Source organism: Vanellus vanellus (genome assembly GCF_965231255.1).
Source record: "Vanellus vanellus genome assembly, chromosome: 1".
In the NCBI taxonomy this organism is placed as follows: domain Eukaryota; kingdom Metazoa; phylum Chordata; class Aves; order Charadriiformes; family Charadriidae; genus Vanellus; species Vanellus vanellus.
The window spans coordinates 30,121,701-30,139,173 of NC_138905.1; the positions used below are offsets into that span (position 1 = coordinate 30,121,701).

The window sequence follows — 17,473 nt, forward strand, 5'->3', positions numbered from 1 at the left end:
TAACAGGATTTTCAGAAGCATATTGGTGCTTCACACCCATTAGAGTCACACAGAGCAGAGGTTTTCCTCTGCAGAACAAGGCTTTTTCATATGCTCAGCGGATAAGCTTATGTGTATTTGCCCTTAAACATTCATTTATCCCTGTGTAAACGTGCAACATAGATCAATTTTTAAGAACCAAAATTAAGTTCCAAAGGGCAGTTATGAAACATGTTTTTACATACCTAATTAAATGTTTTTGAGAAATATGTATAAAACATCTGAGGATCTCGCTGAAGGGTGGTGCGGCACTGGAACAGGTTGCCTGGGGAAGTTGTGGATGCCCCATCTCTGGAATTGTTCAAGACAAGGCTGGATGGGGCTTTGAGCAACCTGGTCTAGTGGAAGGTGTCTCTGCCCATGGCAGGGGGGTTGGAACTTGATCATCTTTGAGGTCACTTCCAACCTAAAACATTCTATGATTCTATGATTAATTTTAAAAAAAATGCAATTAGTATCGATAGGAATTGTTATAGTGACATGAATGCAATTTTGTCATAGGTAAAAACATGCATCACTGAGGCAGAGACCACTAGAAAGATTTTCAGTGTGGGGTGAAATTCATGCTTGTGCTGAGAGCCAACCCAGCAGCCAGACATTACCAACAAACGTCTTCACTCTGCAAATACTTTACAAAGCACAGGAACCAAATATATTGCAGGTGAAATTCTTCATTGTGCAGGGGTCCCACACAGGTCTCTGTATTACATAAGTCCTACTTAAATACTATTTTAAAGTTGCACAAATCTACTGCACAGGCAAGAAATTTCCCTTGGAAGAATTCCTTGAGCCCTTTGAAAAGGATGTACTTTGATAGCATCTATCACAGTCTCTTAAGCAATACATAAATCTTGTGCTGGCCTCTGCACAGAGGTGGGTACACCTTGCAGAGTATCTCTCCTGTTTTGTAAAAATGTTGCAAAATCCTACAGTACTTCAGAGTTTGCATTACGCAGACTGGGTAGACATTGCATATATACAAATTTCAAGACATCCAGTAAACATCTTAATTACTGAAATGATCAAGAGAATAGGGACATGAGTATTATACATTTTAGCTATTCACAACTTCTGGCCATACAGTGAAATCCTCATTCCACTGAAATTGTTGAGAGTTGTTACTGACCTTGGTGAGGCCAATATCTCACCCCGTCTTTTCAACTCATTGCTACTTGTCATCACTAGCCTGTCTCCTAGCCTGATCTCTACCTCAGACTGCACTTCTCCGTGAGATTTCTCAGTGTCAGACATTTCTCAAAAACCTCTCCCGTTCTGAGCAAAAAGCTCAAACCAATGAGAATCACCGACTCAGCACCCTCACCTGGCTCTCAACTGTGGTACAGGATTCCAGAGCACACAGCCTCAAAAGAAATTAGGTGCCAAGTACCCAAACTACTATTTACATACCAACAAAGTTCCTCTTCAATGGGATTCAACTGTTCCCTACTCCAGTGCCTGATTTCCTCATACCCTGGCTATGTGCACCCAAGCATCACTACCACCTCACGGGAATAAGTTGCTGTCGTGGTTTAGGCCAAAATCCACTATTGGGGACCTGAGGGACCCCAGATGGGACCGACAGATGCTCCTCTCTACCCCTTTTCAAAGAGAGAGGCAAAGGAGGAAAAAGAGACTTATGAGTTTAGAAGGAGCTAAACTACTTTAATGAAATACTAATAATAAAATAAAAAGAAATAATGAAAAATATATACAAAACCGTATCAAGCTCCCGAAATGACAATCACAACACCGGCTGGCACTGGGGCAGTCCCAGGCTGGACTCAGTGACAGTCGGGAACTAGATTCCAGATCTGGATTTAGGATCGGGATCACAGGCAGTCAAACAGAGTCCTCCTCAGACGTCGGCCATTGAAGGAAGAGAGCTGACCCTTTGATCCCTCAGCTTTTATACTGAGCATGAGGCAGATGGGATGGAATACCCTGTTGGTCAGTTTTGGGTCACCTGTCCTGTCCGCTCCTCCCTGCAGGTGGGACCCCACTATGCTTTTCCGCTTCCGACCCTCCAATGGGGCAAATAACAAAGTTGGTTGGCCTTGGTTGTTATGGCAATAAGTATAAGTAAGAGCCTCTCTGCATACCATGCCTGGGCATCAGCTATAAACAATTGGTCTTATCACTCTGAGAGAGTGAACAGTGTCTGCACAATATGCAGTTAATTTCAGTAGTTAGAAGAGGCCCAGCTAAGAAGCGAAGTTACTGAACAAAATTGGTTCTGTTTTACCTCAAACCAGGACAGTTGCCTGTCTGCAGATGATGCCAAAGACCAAGAATATCAAAGCAGGATTCTCCAATAAGGTGATCCTGATCTGGGAATGGACCTAGTGGGCCCAACTCACTGGACCCAGTCCCTTGGTCATTCCTAAACAGTACCTAAGTCGAAAAACATTACAATTGGAATATAGGATCCTCAGTCACCACCAACAAAACGAGTACTTCGCCAGCTGCTTTCTAGGTGATGATTATTAAATAACTCCAACAGAAGAAAATGAAGGAGCTTTGTACCATAACTGTCCATAACTTTGCAGCAGGGTTGCCCAAACCTGGCAATGATTCATGTCTTTGATCTAGATCAGAAGATCAGGGAAATAGTCCTGGCTCTCTCATTTTCTAGGGAAAGCTCTAATCCGTCTGCTGCTAGCTCTAATGGGGTACATGAATGCTCTTGCATTTACACTTCACTTACACTCCCTCTCTTTACCCTTCCTTCTTGGGAAAAAGCAGACTTAAATACTTAAGTAAAAAAAAAAAAAGGCAGGGAAGATACTTACTTTCCTGAGAGTAATCACTTCTTTCCTCTGAGATGCTTATACAGCACGCAAGTCCTCTGGGTTTTTGGAACCTCCTTCCTGTTGTCCTTAGCGTTGTCCCCCTTACATTGTGGAGTGGGAAATTTATTCAGGGTTCAGGATCCTTCCTTGTGGCAAAGCCCCAAGAAATTTTGCTTGGCTACCCCTAGTCCACTCACCTTGCAACAAAGGCTGCCTCACACTTTTTTTTTTTCTGAACCTTTCATACCTCTAGCCCAGCTGTTCTGAAGAATTAGTTAGCATAGATCTCTTCACCTGTCCTTCCATAGCTCTTCGCCTCCTCCCCTTCCAGTTGCACATTCATTTCCCGCTTCATGCTTCCTGGAGCCATCCTTAACTGACATCTGACTTCAACTCCCAGATTCCCAATCCCATGAGTCCTGGATTTGCTTTCCCTCCATGGGGGGTGTGACCTGCTCTGGGTACAACAGCTTAACACAGCATTATGTCACGCTCCACCAGAAATCTCTCCCTTCGTAACAAGGGTTTCTCTTGCCTAACTCTGCTCTTACAATAAAGAGGATAGACTGCAATCCATCTGATGTGTTTTGGACTTGTGATTCAGAATGAGACAATCTGCTCCCTAAAGCATCTTTTTCTCACCATTGACTACGATGGGAAACTAGATTAGTTACACTCGCTTCAAAATAGACGTCTACGTTTCATTGAACAAAATTAGAGCACTGGTTCTCAGATTGCACATATGATGACAAATGGATTTATGCTGAACCAGTGGTTGAGCAATGAATGAATTCTGAAGTCCACAGATAACTTCTAAATAGTCTGTGATAGGTATAAAAGAAAAGCAAGTTCTTAAATGTTATACAACAATACACTTCTGTAACATCTCTAAGAAAAAGCACAGACAGAAAAGGTGAAAAACTACTGCATTGGATCTTTTTTACAATGATGATGATGATGATGATGTCGTATTGTTTACTCTTAAATGCAAATCATAAATCAGAGTCTAAGAATAGGCCCTGAGCATGAACATACTACAGCCATCCTGTACCACACACTATAAATCTGCTTTGTAATCTGGTATTTTTATTGTTTAATTTTCACAGCATTGGGAGAATACTTTGCTATATTAGACTGACCATTGAAGTGCCTGCTCTTGCTGGCTGAGTAGCCAATTCCTTGTCCTTCCATTTTAACATTTAAAATGACTTTAAAAGTCATTGTGTATGTCACTGTTGATAGGTATATTTAGCAACAGAAAAGGGATAGTTGGGGAGGTCTGCTTAGCTTAGCTGATTGTGACATGAAAAGTGCAGCTTGAAGTAGTAACTTTCATAGTCATCCAAAATGTCAGTTTTTAAAAGTGAAACTAACCCCGAAGGTGAGCACCAACACAAAGTTATCATAATCACATCCACAGAAAAGAAAGAAAAAAAAAAATAAATCATGGGGTACCTGAGCTCTGTCTGGGTTTTCTGCTCAAGACTAAATTTTATCTGAATCAAGTCACATGCTTGCAAAGCTGTGGGTTTGATTTCAAATAACCACATTTTCCAGTGGCTGCAGACCTTTGAGCTTGATCAGGCTGCTACTGAAGCTAATTTTGTGGTTTGGCCACCCATTCCAATGACTCAGAAAGGGCCACAATAAAGAAGAACCCGAACTTTGACAACGGCCTTAAAAAATGCCTGTAGTCTATGAACGGTCTCAAAGATGTGACACACATTATGAATCAACCCCATAAATCTGTCCCCCAGGAGGATTTATTCTGACTTGAGCGGAAGCTCCCGGGGAAGAAGTTCCTCAGGATCCAAAGCTCTCGACCCAAAATAAGCTGTTCCTCAACTGCCTTCGCAGCCAAAACGAACGACTTTCGGGGCCGCCCTTTCCATATGTTCCCGCTCCTCCCGGATAAACTTCCATACAAAACTGAAGAGGCAGGAGGGCGGAGGGATGTGCTTTTGCAAGCTTTATCCGAACCTTTCCCGTTTCCCCCCTGGATTTACCCCGGCGGCACCCAGCCAGGGCCGGGGGACCGGGGACAGGCCCCTGCGGCGGCGGCCCAGGCCCAGGCCACAGGCCGCCTCACGGCGCCGCCGCCTCGTCCCACCGGCCCCCCCCATGACATCATCGGGGCGGCTCGGCCTCGCGCCCCGGCCGCTTAACGGCTCGGGCGCCTCACCGCCGCCGCCGCGGTCACCGCTCTCGCCCGGCGCGCCGCCGGGGGAATGCCGGCCCTGCTACGGACGGAACGGGCTGGCATTAAAATTCATCGCTGCCGCCATGCAGCGCGCTGATAGCTCAGCGCCGGCTTTGGGCTGAATGTTGCGAAGCCGCTTTACTTGGCTGCGAGGGGGGCGGGCAGCGCAGCCCCGGGGAAGGTGCGGCGTCCTAACGGCCCCGCGGCAAAGGCGCCCTCCCCGAACCACGGCACTTTTTGAGGCTCAGGGGGTGTTGGGAAGAAGGAATTCACCGGGCGGGAATCGGGAGGAAGGAAAATGAGCCAGGAGCGGGAGGAGGCGAGCTGCGGCCGCTGAAGAAACCGCCCGGTCCCCCTCCTGACAGTCTGCGACGCGCCACCGCGGCGGCCGCTTCCTAGCCCCCATTTTTAAGCGAAAGGGGCGGGAAGGGGGGGGGGGGGGGGGGGAGTTGGAAGGCATAAACAAGGAGCGCAAGGACCTAATGCCTCCCCCTCCCTTTCCTCAAGCTGGCTTGCCCAGGCTCGCCGATAAATCCAGCTCGGCCGCGCATCGCAAATGGGAACGTGCTGCCGGGGAGGCTGCCTGCCTTCCCCTCACTGAGGAGGCTGCTGCTGCTGCTGCTGCTGCCGCCGCGGGGGCTGCCAACCCACCGCTGAGGAGGCTGCTGCCGGGGAGGTTGCCTTGCCCTTATTGAGACAGCAGCCGCCGCCGCCGCTGAGGCTGCCTTGCCCTCAATTGAGGCGGCCGCCGCCGCCGCCGCTGCCGCGGCGTTAGTGGGAGCGATCGTGCCGCTGCGACAGGGGAGGACGGGGCTCGGCGCGCAGGGAGGAGGCGCAGTGAGCATGCGCCGCCCGAGCCGCTGACTGGGTTCTCCGGCAAGGTACCGAGGCACAAAAAAAAAAAAAAAAAAAAAAAAGGAGAAAAAAATAAAGAAAAAGGATTGAGAGGAAGAAGAATGAAAGACGGCAGAGAAAAATAAAAAGGGTTCTAATAGAGGCTGCCGGGATAAAGCATCATCTGTCGGCGGGAAGGAGCAGCTCTGGCATGTGGGGATCTCCGGCACCAACAGGTAGGAGGAGAGGGATCTGGGGGAGCCTGCGGGTGCCGAGGGCTGCCGCAGCTGCAGGTGCGTGTGGGGAGGGCTCTCCCCCCCCACCCCCACCCCAGGGAGTGGGTCTGGGGAGGGGTGGGGGTTGGGGGGGTGATTTCTAAAGAAGCGGCATGATGGAAGAAGTGTTGGCAGACAATGCCTCTTCCGCTCTCCCGAGCTCCCCGCCGCGGGAGGCTCTCGCATGGCTCCGGCAGATGCGGCTGCCAGGCAGCGGCAGCCGGGCTGCCTTGCAGCGAGCGCGGCGTAGTCCAGCCCTGCATGGCCGTGTGGTGGTGGGGGGGGGGGGGGCGTTGGGGGGGAGCGGGTGTCTTCGTGAGTGTGTGTGTCAGTGTGAGCGTGTGTGTGTGTGTGTGTGTGTGAGTGCGTGTGTGCGGAGGTAGGGCCGGCCGCGCGGCGGGGACAGCTCCACAGAGGAGGGGACGCGGCGGGGCTGGCGGGGGGGGGGGGGGGGAGGGGGAGCCTGATTTCATGGTTTTAAAACGATGCCATGATCTGATCAGCCTCTGTTTACACAGCAGCAATCAGGCTCTTTTGTGGACGGTAAGAATGGAAGGATTTTGCTGGGATTCAGTGGGAATATCCTTTGTACACCCGAGGTGGCATAGGAAACACTTCGTGTGAATAACGAAGGAGCCTGATCATGCCTGCTGTGGCTCCTGTCCCTGGCTCTGGAGGGAGAAAAAAAAAAAAAAAAACAACAAAAAATCCCTAGCAGCAGCAGACAGTTTTTTAATTTATTTTATTTTATTGCATGAAATGTGTTCCGGTGCGATTCATTGGGAGGATTAGTGGGAATCACAGAGCCCTAATTAGCTAAAAAAAATTATAATCAATTTATTATATGTTTATTTAAGCATAACCAAAAGCAGCCCTCCCAAAAGGATGGGCATTATATCTTGGGTGTGTTGCCTGTTTTTGCTCAGTATTTACACTGACCGTTGCTTATTATGAATTATGTTGAGGCTTTAAAGATTTGCATTAAAGCGGGGGGGGGGGGGGAAGACCCTAAAGCATAGTGCTATCGACTGTCTGGCATACCTGTTTATTTGAAAACCTAAATGATAAAATTATGGTTTATAGGAGGAAGGGAGGGGGATAATGAATATTGTTTCTCTTACAATGTGCATGAACTAACACAGTGTGATTAATGTGCTTTGGTGACTTGGGTTAAAAAACATAAATTCTGCAGGGTTTCTTTGGGTGTGATCCGTATCAACACAGCAGCTGCCTCTAAAACATTGACAAATACTGTAGCCATAAAATAAACGTAGGTAATGTCAAAATATCAGCAGTCTTTGGGGATTTTTTTTAAAAGATGTCAGTGATTAACTCTTGGGCTTGCAAACTGGGAATCTTTTGATTCATAAAATCTCTGAGGCTTTAACTGTAAAATCATATATGCTACCAAATATAAGGGGCACCGGTCAGTTCTGAAACTGTAGCAAGCCAAATCTGTGAAATGCCAATAATCGATCATGCTAAACAGTAAGTATATAAAAAAAAAAGCCTCGTGATTTTTAAAAACAAACAATAGTACTCAAATTTACAACTTCATTTGGTTCTCCATAAATTAACATCTTTGTTAGCACTTTCTGACATCATTTCTTGTTAACTTAAGAACTGATAGCTCGATTTTTTTTCAGATATTTTGATGGCATGACAAATCAGAACGAAGAGGATGTACTGTATGACTAGACACAAGATCAGTTCTGTTTGTGGATTACATTTTCAGTAAGATGTATGGATCTATTTTTTCCTTGTTCTTATATATAGATCATGAGACTTGACTGAGGCAATATACATATCATCCATCCATCTATGGCGAACTACAGCCATGCAGCTGACAACATTTTACAAAATCTCTCTCCTTTAACAGCTTTTCTGAAACTGACTTCACTGGGTTTCATAATAGGAGTCAGTGTGGTGGGTAACCTTCTGATCTCCATTTTGCTAGTCAAAGATAAGACCTTGCATAGAGCTCCTTACTACTTCCTGTTGGATCTTTGCTGCTCAGATATCCTCAGATCTGCAATTTGTTTCCCATTTGTTTTCACCTCTGTAAAAAATGGCTCTACTTGGACGTATGGGACTCTTACTTGCAAAGTGATTGCCTTTTTGGGGGTTTTGTCCTGCTTTCACACTGCTTTCATGTTATTCTGCATAAGCGTCACCAGATACTTAGCTATTGCCCACCACCGTTTTTATACGAAAAGGCTGACCTTCTGGACTTGTTTGGCCGTGATCTGTATGGTGTGGACCCTCTCTGTAGCCATGGCTTTCCCCCCAGTTTTAGATGTGGGCACCTACTCGTTCATTAGGGAGGAAGACCAATGCACTTTCCAGCATCGTTCCTTCAGGGCTAATGATTCCTTGGGATTTATGCTTCTTCTTGCCCTTATCCTCCTAGCCACACAGCTTGTCTACCTCAAGCTGATATTTTTTGTTCACGATCGCAGGAAAATGAAGCCAGTCCAGTTTGTTGCAGCAGTGAGCCAGAACTGGACTTTTCATGGTCCTGGAGCAAGTGGTCAAGCAGCTGCTAATTGGCTGGCTGGATTTGGAAGGGGTCCCACACCTCCAACCTTGTTGGGAATCAGGCAAAACGCGAACACCACAGGCAGGAGAAGGCTACTGGTTTTAGATGAGTTCAAAATGGAGAAGAGAATCAGCAGAATGTTCTACATCATGACATTCCTCTTTCTGACCTTGTGGGGTCCCTATTTGGTAGCCTGTTACTGGAGAGTTTTTGCAAGAGGGCCTGTAGTACCAGGGGGATTTCTAACAGCCGCTGTCTGGATGAGTTTTGCCCAAGCTGGAATCAATCCTTTTGTCTGCATTTTCTCCAACAGGGAGCTGAGGCGCTGTTTCAGCACAACCCTTCTTTACTGCAGAAAATCCAGGTTACCAAGGGAACCTTACTGTGTTATATGAGGGAGCATCTGTAAATCTTTAGCCTTGTGAAACACTACCATTCTCTGCTAAGCAATTGTGGCCTGTAGCCATGTCTTGAGAAGAAAATCAAGAATGGGATGTCAGCAGTTGTAAGGATTTGGGCAACATTCTGCAGTCTTTGCAATAGCTCACCTCTAATCCTGTTTTAAACCTAAACATGTTCCTGCTGACCACTGCTGAAGGTTTGTAATTAAGAACAAAGGACTGAACTACTGCCCTGAATTTCTTTATGTGGTTGAAATCTAGATTATGAAAGTAGCAGGTGCTAAGTATCAGTGCTAAATGCTGTGTATATCACTACATAAAATAAGACCATCAAAAAGATTAGCATTGGACATCTTAATAAATTAAGTTGATATGAGGTTAATGTGTTGATAAAACTAATTTTAGACATCTGAAGACCTTTAAAACATTTCATACAATTATTGTTTTGCAAAGACTGAAAACTGGGGACTCAAGTACTGTAACTGATTAAAGATGTGCCATGCATTATTGGATTATCACACTTACAAATCTGTTTGCCTTGTGAGTAAGTTTTGGGGAGCATTCCAAAGCAGTATTTTTGTTCAGATTTAGACTTTACTTTTTTTTTCCAAATATATTACTCTTTCTAAATACCATTTTCCTTAACAGTGAAATTAATAACATTTAACTGTATTCTGTGGTTTTTGCTGATTTGGTATAAAGTTTAATAGACTCTTATTTATATTTTTTAAAAAGCTAGATATCAGTCTGTTAGGCAACGTTAATGATAATATCCAGTCATAATTGAACAGTTATAATTATACAGAATAAACACATGTTGCCTTAAAGGGTTATCTAGTATCTTCCATTTTGTTTAGCATTGAAGCAAATAAGCAAGGAAAATTGAATCAATAACTCTGGTCAGTCATTTGGGAGTGCATGAAAGATCACTTAGTCCTCTTTTTTCCTTTTTACTCCAATGGTTCCCAAAATCAGTATGCACATCACTAGGATGATATGATTTTTTTCTAGGTGTGCCGCCCTTTCTAGTTTGTTCTGAGAAACACAGGCAGTTGATGTATGTTTATATTTTAAGACAGCTGTCATGGGGAGACCGCAGCCTTAGTATGATATCTTGCACAATTTGTGAAGCATTTATTCTACTGAAGGCACAGTCTTGTTTATATTTTCTGCACATTTTGGTGTATTGGTTGTTTTAAATTATTTAAGTTTTAACTTGTGAAAGCATATAATATGATTTCTTAGTATTTTAGAAATACATTAGAGTCTGTGAGTCTTTCCTTCTTTAAGATACAGATGTGTGGATTTCAATATAAAGTTGCATTTGCCAAAATTTACCTGTGTAGCTTGTTAATTTTCTTGGAATAAAATTTTACATTTTTCCAGTTATACAATTAACCTTTTTTATTTTGTCTAGTGAGCTAGCATGAAGTACTGAGAATGTAGCCATTATGAATTATTATCCTTTGCAGTCACTGTATTCCCAAACTGTAAATGCATGAATGATGGGGACCACAGGATTGATAAATGATATTATCTACAGTAGCACTATTGTGTAGTTTATCATAATTACCCATCTATCTGTTCTAATATGTCAGTTATGTTTAAAGTTACAACACAGTATTTGACATTAACTCCACAGTTTAATTTTGGAAAATGTGTATATTTGAAGCACAACATCATGAGTTGGTCAATCATAAAGAACATGGATTTTTCTTAATTTTTGGAGAGACAAGACTAGAGGTCTTAATTCAGTATTGATATATCTTGTCCTTTGTTGTAGTTTTATGACCAGCAAGTTAATATATACATACACAAGCAGCAGTCAATAATGGAAATGCTTAAATTTATATGATAACATTATACAACATATGCAACAATTCAGAGAGTTGTGTCTATATGTGATCAGACAACTTGATCAAAGATTTAGTGAGCAATCTGTTTGACCTCACTTACACTTTTATACTGAGGTTGATTGGTTGAGGCATGGCTTTATATACTGTGTTGAAACAGAAAAATTGCTAAAATGAGTCCTCATGAGTACAAGAATGTTTCAGAACATAATTTGAAACGGGACCAATAAACTTCTACCAAAAGGACTTTTTTATTATACTGAAAAAGGCTTTGAAATTAAGGTAGTTAAGCAATTGTCAAAGATAGCATGAGTGAATAAAACCTGAATCGTATGTTGAGAAAAATTCTGAAAGTTATCCCACTTAAGTTTATTAAAAGGTTGATTGGCAATAACTTCAGTCTAATTTCTATAAAATAGTAACCTTTACAAGGAACATTGATATTACATATTGTAATAAAGAAGTACATATAAATAAAGTTGTAAATAGTGTAATAGTTGTAGAAGTAGTCGGTTCTGAAGATTAGCCAGAAAATTTTCAACCATGAAATTTCAAAAGCTGCGAATTTGGGGCCTGACCTAACTCCTAATAAAGTCAGTTGGTGTTTTCCCATTAACTTCATTTGGAGCAGAAGCAGGCCCTAACATTTCTATAGTACTATGCTTCTGAAATACTAAGAAGGCTGTATTTACTATGCAGTGGGAAAAGAAAAAAAAAAAAAAAAGAACAATTTAAAATTATTTCCCTGGAAGTTTTGCAAGCAGTAACTGATGTAAATTAAAATAATAAACAGTAAACGAGTCTGAAAGCAAATATTTTGCTAAATGTTTTTCTTTTGATATGATTATAATTCCTTTGGCTAACTGAAAAATATGCAATTGTATTACTACCTGACAGAGGAGAGGTACTTTTTGTTAAGTCAAGTTTTATAATTGTTCCAGTAAGAAGTCTTGTGACAGAAGTATTTCCTTTTACTTTCTCCAGTGTTAAAAGAACAAGGGGATGTTCAGTGAAATTAAAAGGCAACATATGAAGTAACATTTTATGCAAAGTTATTACTCAGTGGAACTCACTGGCACAGGATGTCAAGTAGTTTAGAGAGATTCCTACAAGAATTGTGTGTATATATATACACGTGAGTTAAAGCAGAGCTTGCAGGTTTTGTCATCGATGTCATTTTGATCCTAGTCAGCATATCAAACCTAATGTATTAGGGTGTAAATTCAAAGGAGCAAGAAGGTTTATTCCAATTCAGTACACTGTTCTGTCACAATATGTAAAGCTTTTTGCTTTCATTTTAGTACAGGAGTTAAGCTACTTCCAAGCTAGAGTACAGGGCTGGTAGGTTACTCTTCTCTTTCAGAATAGTAAAGAATATCACACTATTTTATATCTGCATTGATCTTTTCATGCTCATGGGTAATGTGAAGTTAGTAGTTTTAATTTTCCTGGTGGCAAAAAAAAAAAAAGTAAGAACAGATTCCCTCAAGAAAAGGCTGTCTGCCCCTGTTGCTTTCCTGCCCTCTGTTGCCCCTTTGGCAGCTTCTCCATCAATCCTTCTTCAAAATTAAATCTTTCATATACTAAGTCTTACATTTCTTCTGCTCAAGAAGTGTCTCAGCCATCCCTCCTCACCAGTAGATTAACTCCTGCAGCAGCTTCCCAAGGTTTCTCTGTGTCTGAGTTGCCTTCCTGAAGACAGAGAGAGTTCCTTCCAGCTGCCTTTGTAGTTCGTGGGGTTGTCATTCCATGGCATTTGGCTAGCGCACAGGGTATCTCTGTCTTTTGGCTTTCGTTGTGATATAGGTGCTATCTAGGTTATGTGGGGAAAAATAAGAATGGGGAGGGGGCAGCAGGAAACAACTTCCCCTCTCCCAAGTCCTTCATAAAGAAACCACTGTTATTGTTGCATTGCCCAATAGCATGTGATTTTTTTAAAGCATATTTGGTGCTAATGACTCTCTAAATGAATAAAATGTACAGTTAGCCAATTAAGGCAGGGGGTTTTGTACAGCTACAAAATATTATTATAAAATGGCTTTCCGGCAGTCTTTCCTGCCTTGGGGGCAGAGGAGCCCACTGTATCTATCTCCTGTTAGATGCATTGACTTTGTTCACTTGTATTGTCTTTGCTTTGCCTTTCAAGCATGTGAACATTTTACTTATATTAATAGGAGTAGGAGTCCAGTATTGCAGCAAGCTGTTATTACTCATGGGTTTGAAAAATAATGTAAAAGGGAACTCTGATGATTTTTGAGGTGAATTAAAGAGGCATTTTGACAAACAATTGGTTTTTAGCAAATGTCGAATAAAACTGTGGGTTGCTGAGCTCTTTCATAGTTACACAGTCAGTTCTCAGTTATTGAAAATAGAAATGAGTAGACTAACCCCCATAAAGCTAAAACACAGATAATACAAAGCATATGCACATTAGATAAGAACTTCCTGTGTTTATTACATTTATCGAGGAATGAAGTTAAGCTGAAGTAAAAAGTGAGATCAGAAATTCAAAGAAAAAGGGTGGGTGTTTTTCCTTTTTTTCTCCTTTGTTTTAGCATAGCACTGCTAATCTGCAACCTGGGTTACACACCCACAGACAAGCGAGAGTTGACTGTACAATTCTGCATATCACATAGACAACTTCCTTCTAGTTTACATTCATTGAGAGCTGTATAAGTGCACACTACTAGTCTGATTGACTTTTCAAAAGAAAAGAAAAGGCTCAGTCTGAGATATTGTTCTTCAGAACTACAATTCAATATATGTTCTCTGCTTTTGTTTACTAAAGTGATTTTGAGTGTGAAGAAATCAGTGATCTAAGTCAGTAAAGATCTGGCATTCTCTGGCCATGACCATTAACAACAGGACAAGATGACATTTTGCAATGCATATGCCAGCAACAAATCAAAGTCTTTGATATTACACACCATGACTTTCCTTGAGTAGCCTGAAAATAGCTCATGCTTTATACTTGGGAAAAAAAAAAAAAAGATGAAGCTGTCCATTTGAATGGATAAATTCTTTAACTGGCCAGCGTGGAAAAAGAAGGGTGAATTTTAAAGACTGCTCATTCTAAACAATGAAGAGTTTTTGTGATGTTTCTTGTTCAGCTGAACTGTGTAATTACATAAGTATATGATGATCTAAGGAGTGCCACAGTAAATAAGTTAGATTTTTTTTAATAGTCTAAATCATAAGCCATTTGAAATAAAATAATTGCAGTTGTCCACGTTTTATAAAATTTAGATAACAAAACAATTATTGACATTTTCAGTACTTAGTGGGTTTAGATACTTGATGCATTCAAAGAACAATGTCTTTAGACAGTGAATTGGCTGATGCAGCCCAGTGAGAGAGTTATTCTTTGCATCACAGCTTTTGTACTATACTTCATATTTAATAAGCACAAGAGATATAAAACCAGAATTCATCTGTTATAATCTTCAAAGAACTCTTCCTTAGCTACAACAAAACTACTCCAAATATTAGGCAATTTACTATCTCCAGAGGTAATTCAAAATTATCCCTTTGCTAATTCACAAAAAGTCTACTTCACCTTTGTTAAAGACCCATCTAGTTAAAGATGTGTATTTTTTTTTCATCCTTTTATTGGTTGGCTAAGACAAGTTCTGCTGTAATGTGGAGTTAAAAATCCCAAGTATGAAATCTGAATTTCAATTATTATCCTACCTATATGTGACATTGTTGTAGTCACATTTTAAATAAACCCACAAAGTTTATGGTTGAAGAATGTAAATAATCACTTATGATGAAAAAAAACAACAAAAAACAATCACATGCTTCCAGTTGATTCTTTCTGTTATTTCTATGCAATGTTAAAGTTTCAATTTTAGGAATGCAAAGGCAAACTCTGAAAAACAAGTATGTTGGAGGGGAGAGAAAGAATAGCCAGAAACACGTCAGTTAAGGTTGTCTTTGAAATGAAGAAGGTTATCATATATGCATTGCATTTTCTGCACGGTTACAATCTATCAGCTTTCCATCTTTCTGCCAGTGTATATACGTGGTATAGATACAATTCTCATGTCACCTTTAACTACATTATTTCCTGATCCATTTTATTTTCATTCTATAACCATCAAGCTCAGGCATGCTAACATCCTTATGCAAATTGAAGAAATTGCTAAAAAGAAAAAGTTCTGCACTATAATAATCTTGGCGCATCAGGTCCGTGAGATAGTTTAAGAGGGTGGCAGAGGTACGCGATGACTACTCTGGGCAGGAGGTCAGAGGATAGAACAAAGTTTTCACCCCTGTTTAAGAGCCAGTTAAAATCCTACTCTAGTCCTATAGTGTAACCACCTCCTGTGGAACTCGCCCACTACGGGCCCGTGACCCACTTCATGCTGAGTTTAAGTAGGACTTTGGTTGTGCATACCCTGAGTACTAACGAGTGAAATTCAGCAGTGAGCAGAGATAAGAAATGCCTAGACAACATTCATAGGCTACAGACAGGTGATACGTGCTTGTTTTCTCGAAACAGAAGTAATACAAGAAGCAGAAGCCCAGAGGTAAACTTTTTTTTGTGAGCTGGTTGGTATTTCATGCATTGTTGGTCCCTCAAAAGTGACTGAGAAGATCTGTTTTATTCTTGATTATTTTTTTTGTACAATGCATGCCATCTCAGCTACTCCATTCCATCCCACCCATTACCAGTTAAGCATTTGATTTTATGCTTAATGAAGTATGTATATTCTTTAAAATACATTATTAATAGTAAAATGTGTTTGTAGCTTTGCACTGATTATGGAGATATAAATCAGTGTATGTGCTTGCTCATTTCCATAAGCATTTCCTGTGTTACAGACACACAAATCCTATTTTTGAAATTAAGGCACTCTACAATTATGTGTTTCCTGAATTCTCTGTGAAGGCCCTTAAGCTTTGGAAATTTCTCCTATTTGATCCAAAACACTCAATGCAGATTATTAGGGCACACCGCAGGGAACATTTGATTTCTCTGAGTGCAGGACTGTTTGGACATCATGAAGACTGGAAATGTATATTTAGCTCCTGTATAATAACTTATGGTAATGTATGGGCAATAGAATTAATAGTGGTGGGACTGCTAGAATAGGATATTTCGGTAACTGCAACTTTAAATTACATCATAAGACATCTAGCACAAAGGAGAAATACTCCTTTTGTAAGATGATTATGTAAATGGAAAGTAAACACACACACAAATGAGTACAGTTCTATAGCATTTTGATTAACATATTTAGTCATAGCTACAGCAAGATGGGCATAAAGCAAAAAAAAAAGAGAAAGTAGCACACCATTTGATATATAATTCTTGTAACTTTGGCTTGATTCCTGCAATTCCTACTCAAGGAAAATTTTCCCTCTCTTTTGTGGAAACTTGTCTCAATAAAGACTGTAAGATCTTGATAATTTATGTAAGTGTTTATGGTTTTTACTTGACTAGTTCTCAGTGAGAGCATGTCATAGCAGGACGTTAAATGTAATCTCTGTCATAGTCTGTGCAAAACCAGTGTTTTGTTTGGTTTCAAGAGGGAGCGTATACACATATATATAGACTTTTCTCAAACTCTCCAAAATAGCATAGTGTAGTTCATACCAAGTAGGGACAGCTTAAGCCCTGGTGGAGGGCATGGAATATCACACTAAGAGTAGGATGAGTGAGTATAAAATCAGATGCAAGGAAGGTGAGGGAGGGACATTTATTAATAACTTCCTATGCTAATATGTAAATAATGCTTTTGGACTCATTTGAAAACCTCTTTGTAAGTTCCTAAGTGGTGGTAAGGGCATCTACAGAAAGGTGTGGTGTAGTGCTGCAGCTGAGTCCTTATCCCCACTTCTTTACATAAGGGCAGACTGGAAGCGGTACACATTATAGGCTGGTTCCTGGCCCAAGCACCTTGCGTGATAGAAATATTCACTAAACTCAGCAGCCTAAGGATTTCCTCCAGATGGATTATTTGGTCACCGTCAAATTTTCAAACTTATTTTTCATTCAGTGTTTTCTGTGAGTAGTTTCTGTTCTTAACAGGTGCATGTAAAGGGAATGAATGGGTTGAGCAAATCCTCTTCAGCCCAGACTTGGTATGAGGAATTTCATAAGGATGGAGATAGGTGTGGAAGCCCCTCACAGTTTTACTGTATCTCTCAGAGACTCTTGTATTTCAGCGTGGTTAGCATATATGCATACAACGGGCTCCAATGGTCTGCCCCAGTCACCATTCAGTCTCTCCAATGTAAATCTCCAGCAAGACAGACACCATTGTTTGTGGAGACTCTTCTATATAGATGACCTTTCTCTAAGAGGCGCATTGTCACAACAGCTGAAATTTGTTGTATTTTTGTCTATTTGAGAAAACAATTCAATTTTGTATCCTTTGTATTAAAAGTTTGTGTTAAATTTGCTTCTTAGCTTACTAATTTAAAGGCAGTATCACAGAAAAGCCCATTGCCCCCCATTGCCCCCTCCCAGTCGGGAGAACCGCCAGTCTAACTGGTAAATGCAGTATTGGTGGGAATATTATGGTCCTTTGGTAT

At 41.4% G+C, this 17,473-nt stretch overlaps 1 protein-coding gene across 1 annotated transcript; it reads left to right on the forward strand.

Moving 5' to 3' along the window:
* Positions 1-7,958: 7,958 nt before the first annotated feature.
* Positions 7,959-9,099, forward strand: GPR85 (G protein-coupled receptor 85; the record flags this gene model as incomplete). The annotated part of the gene is made up of 1 exon (XM_082498262.1): positions 7,959-9,099. The coding sequence occupies one exon, from the start codon at positions 7,959-7,961 to the stop codon at positions 9,069-9,071; it is 1,113 nt and encodes a 370-aa protein (XP_082354388.1). The 3' UTR covers positions 9,072-9,099.
* Between the last annotated feature and the right edge of the window lie 8,374 nt (positions 9,100-17,473).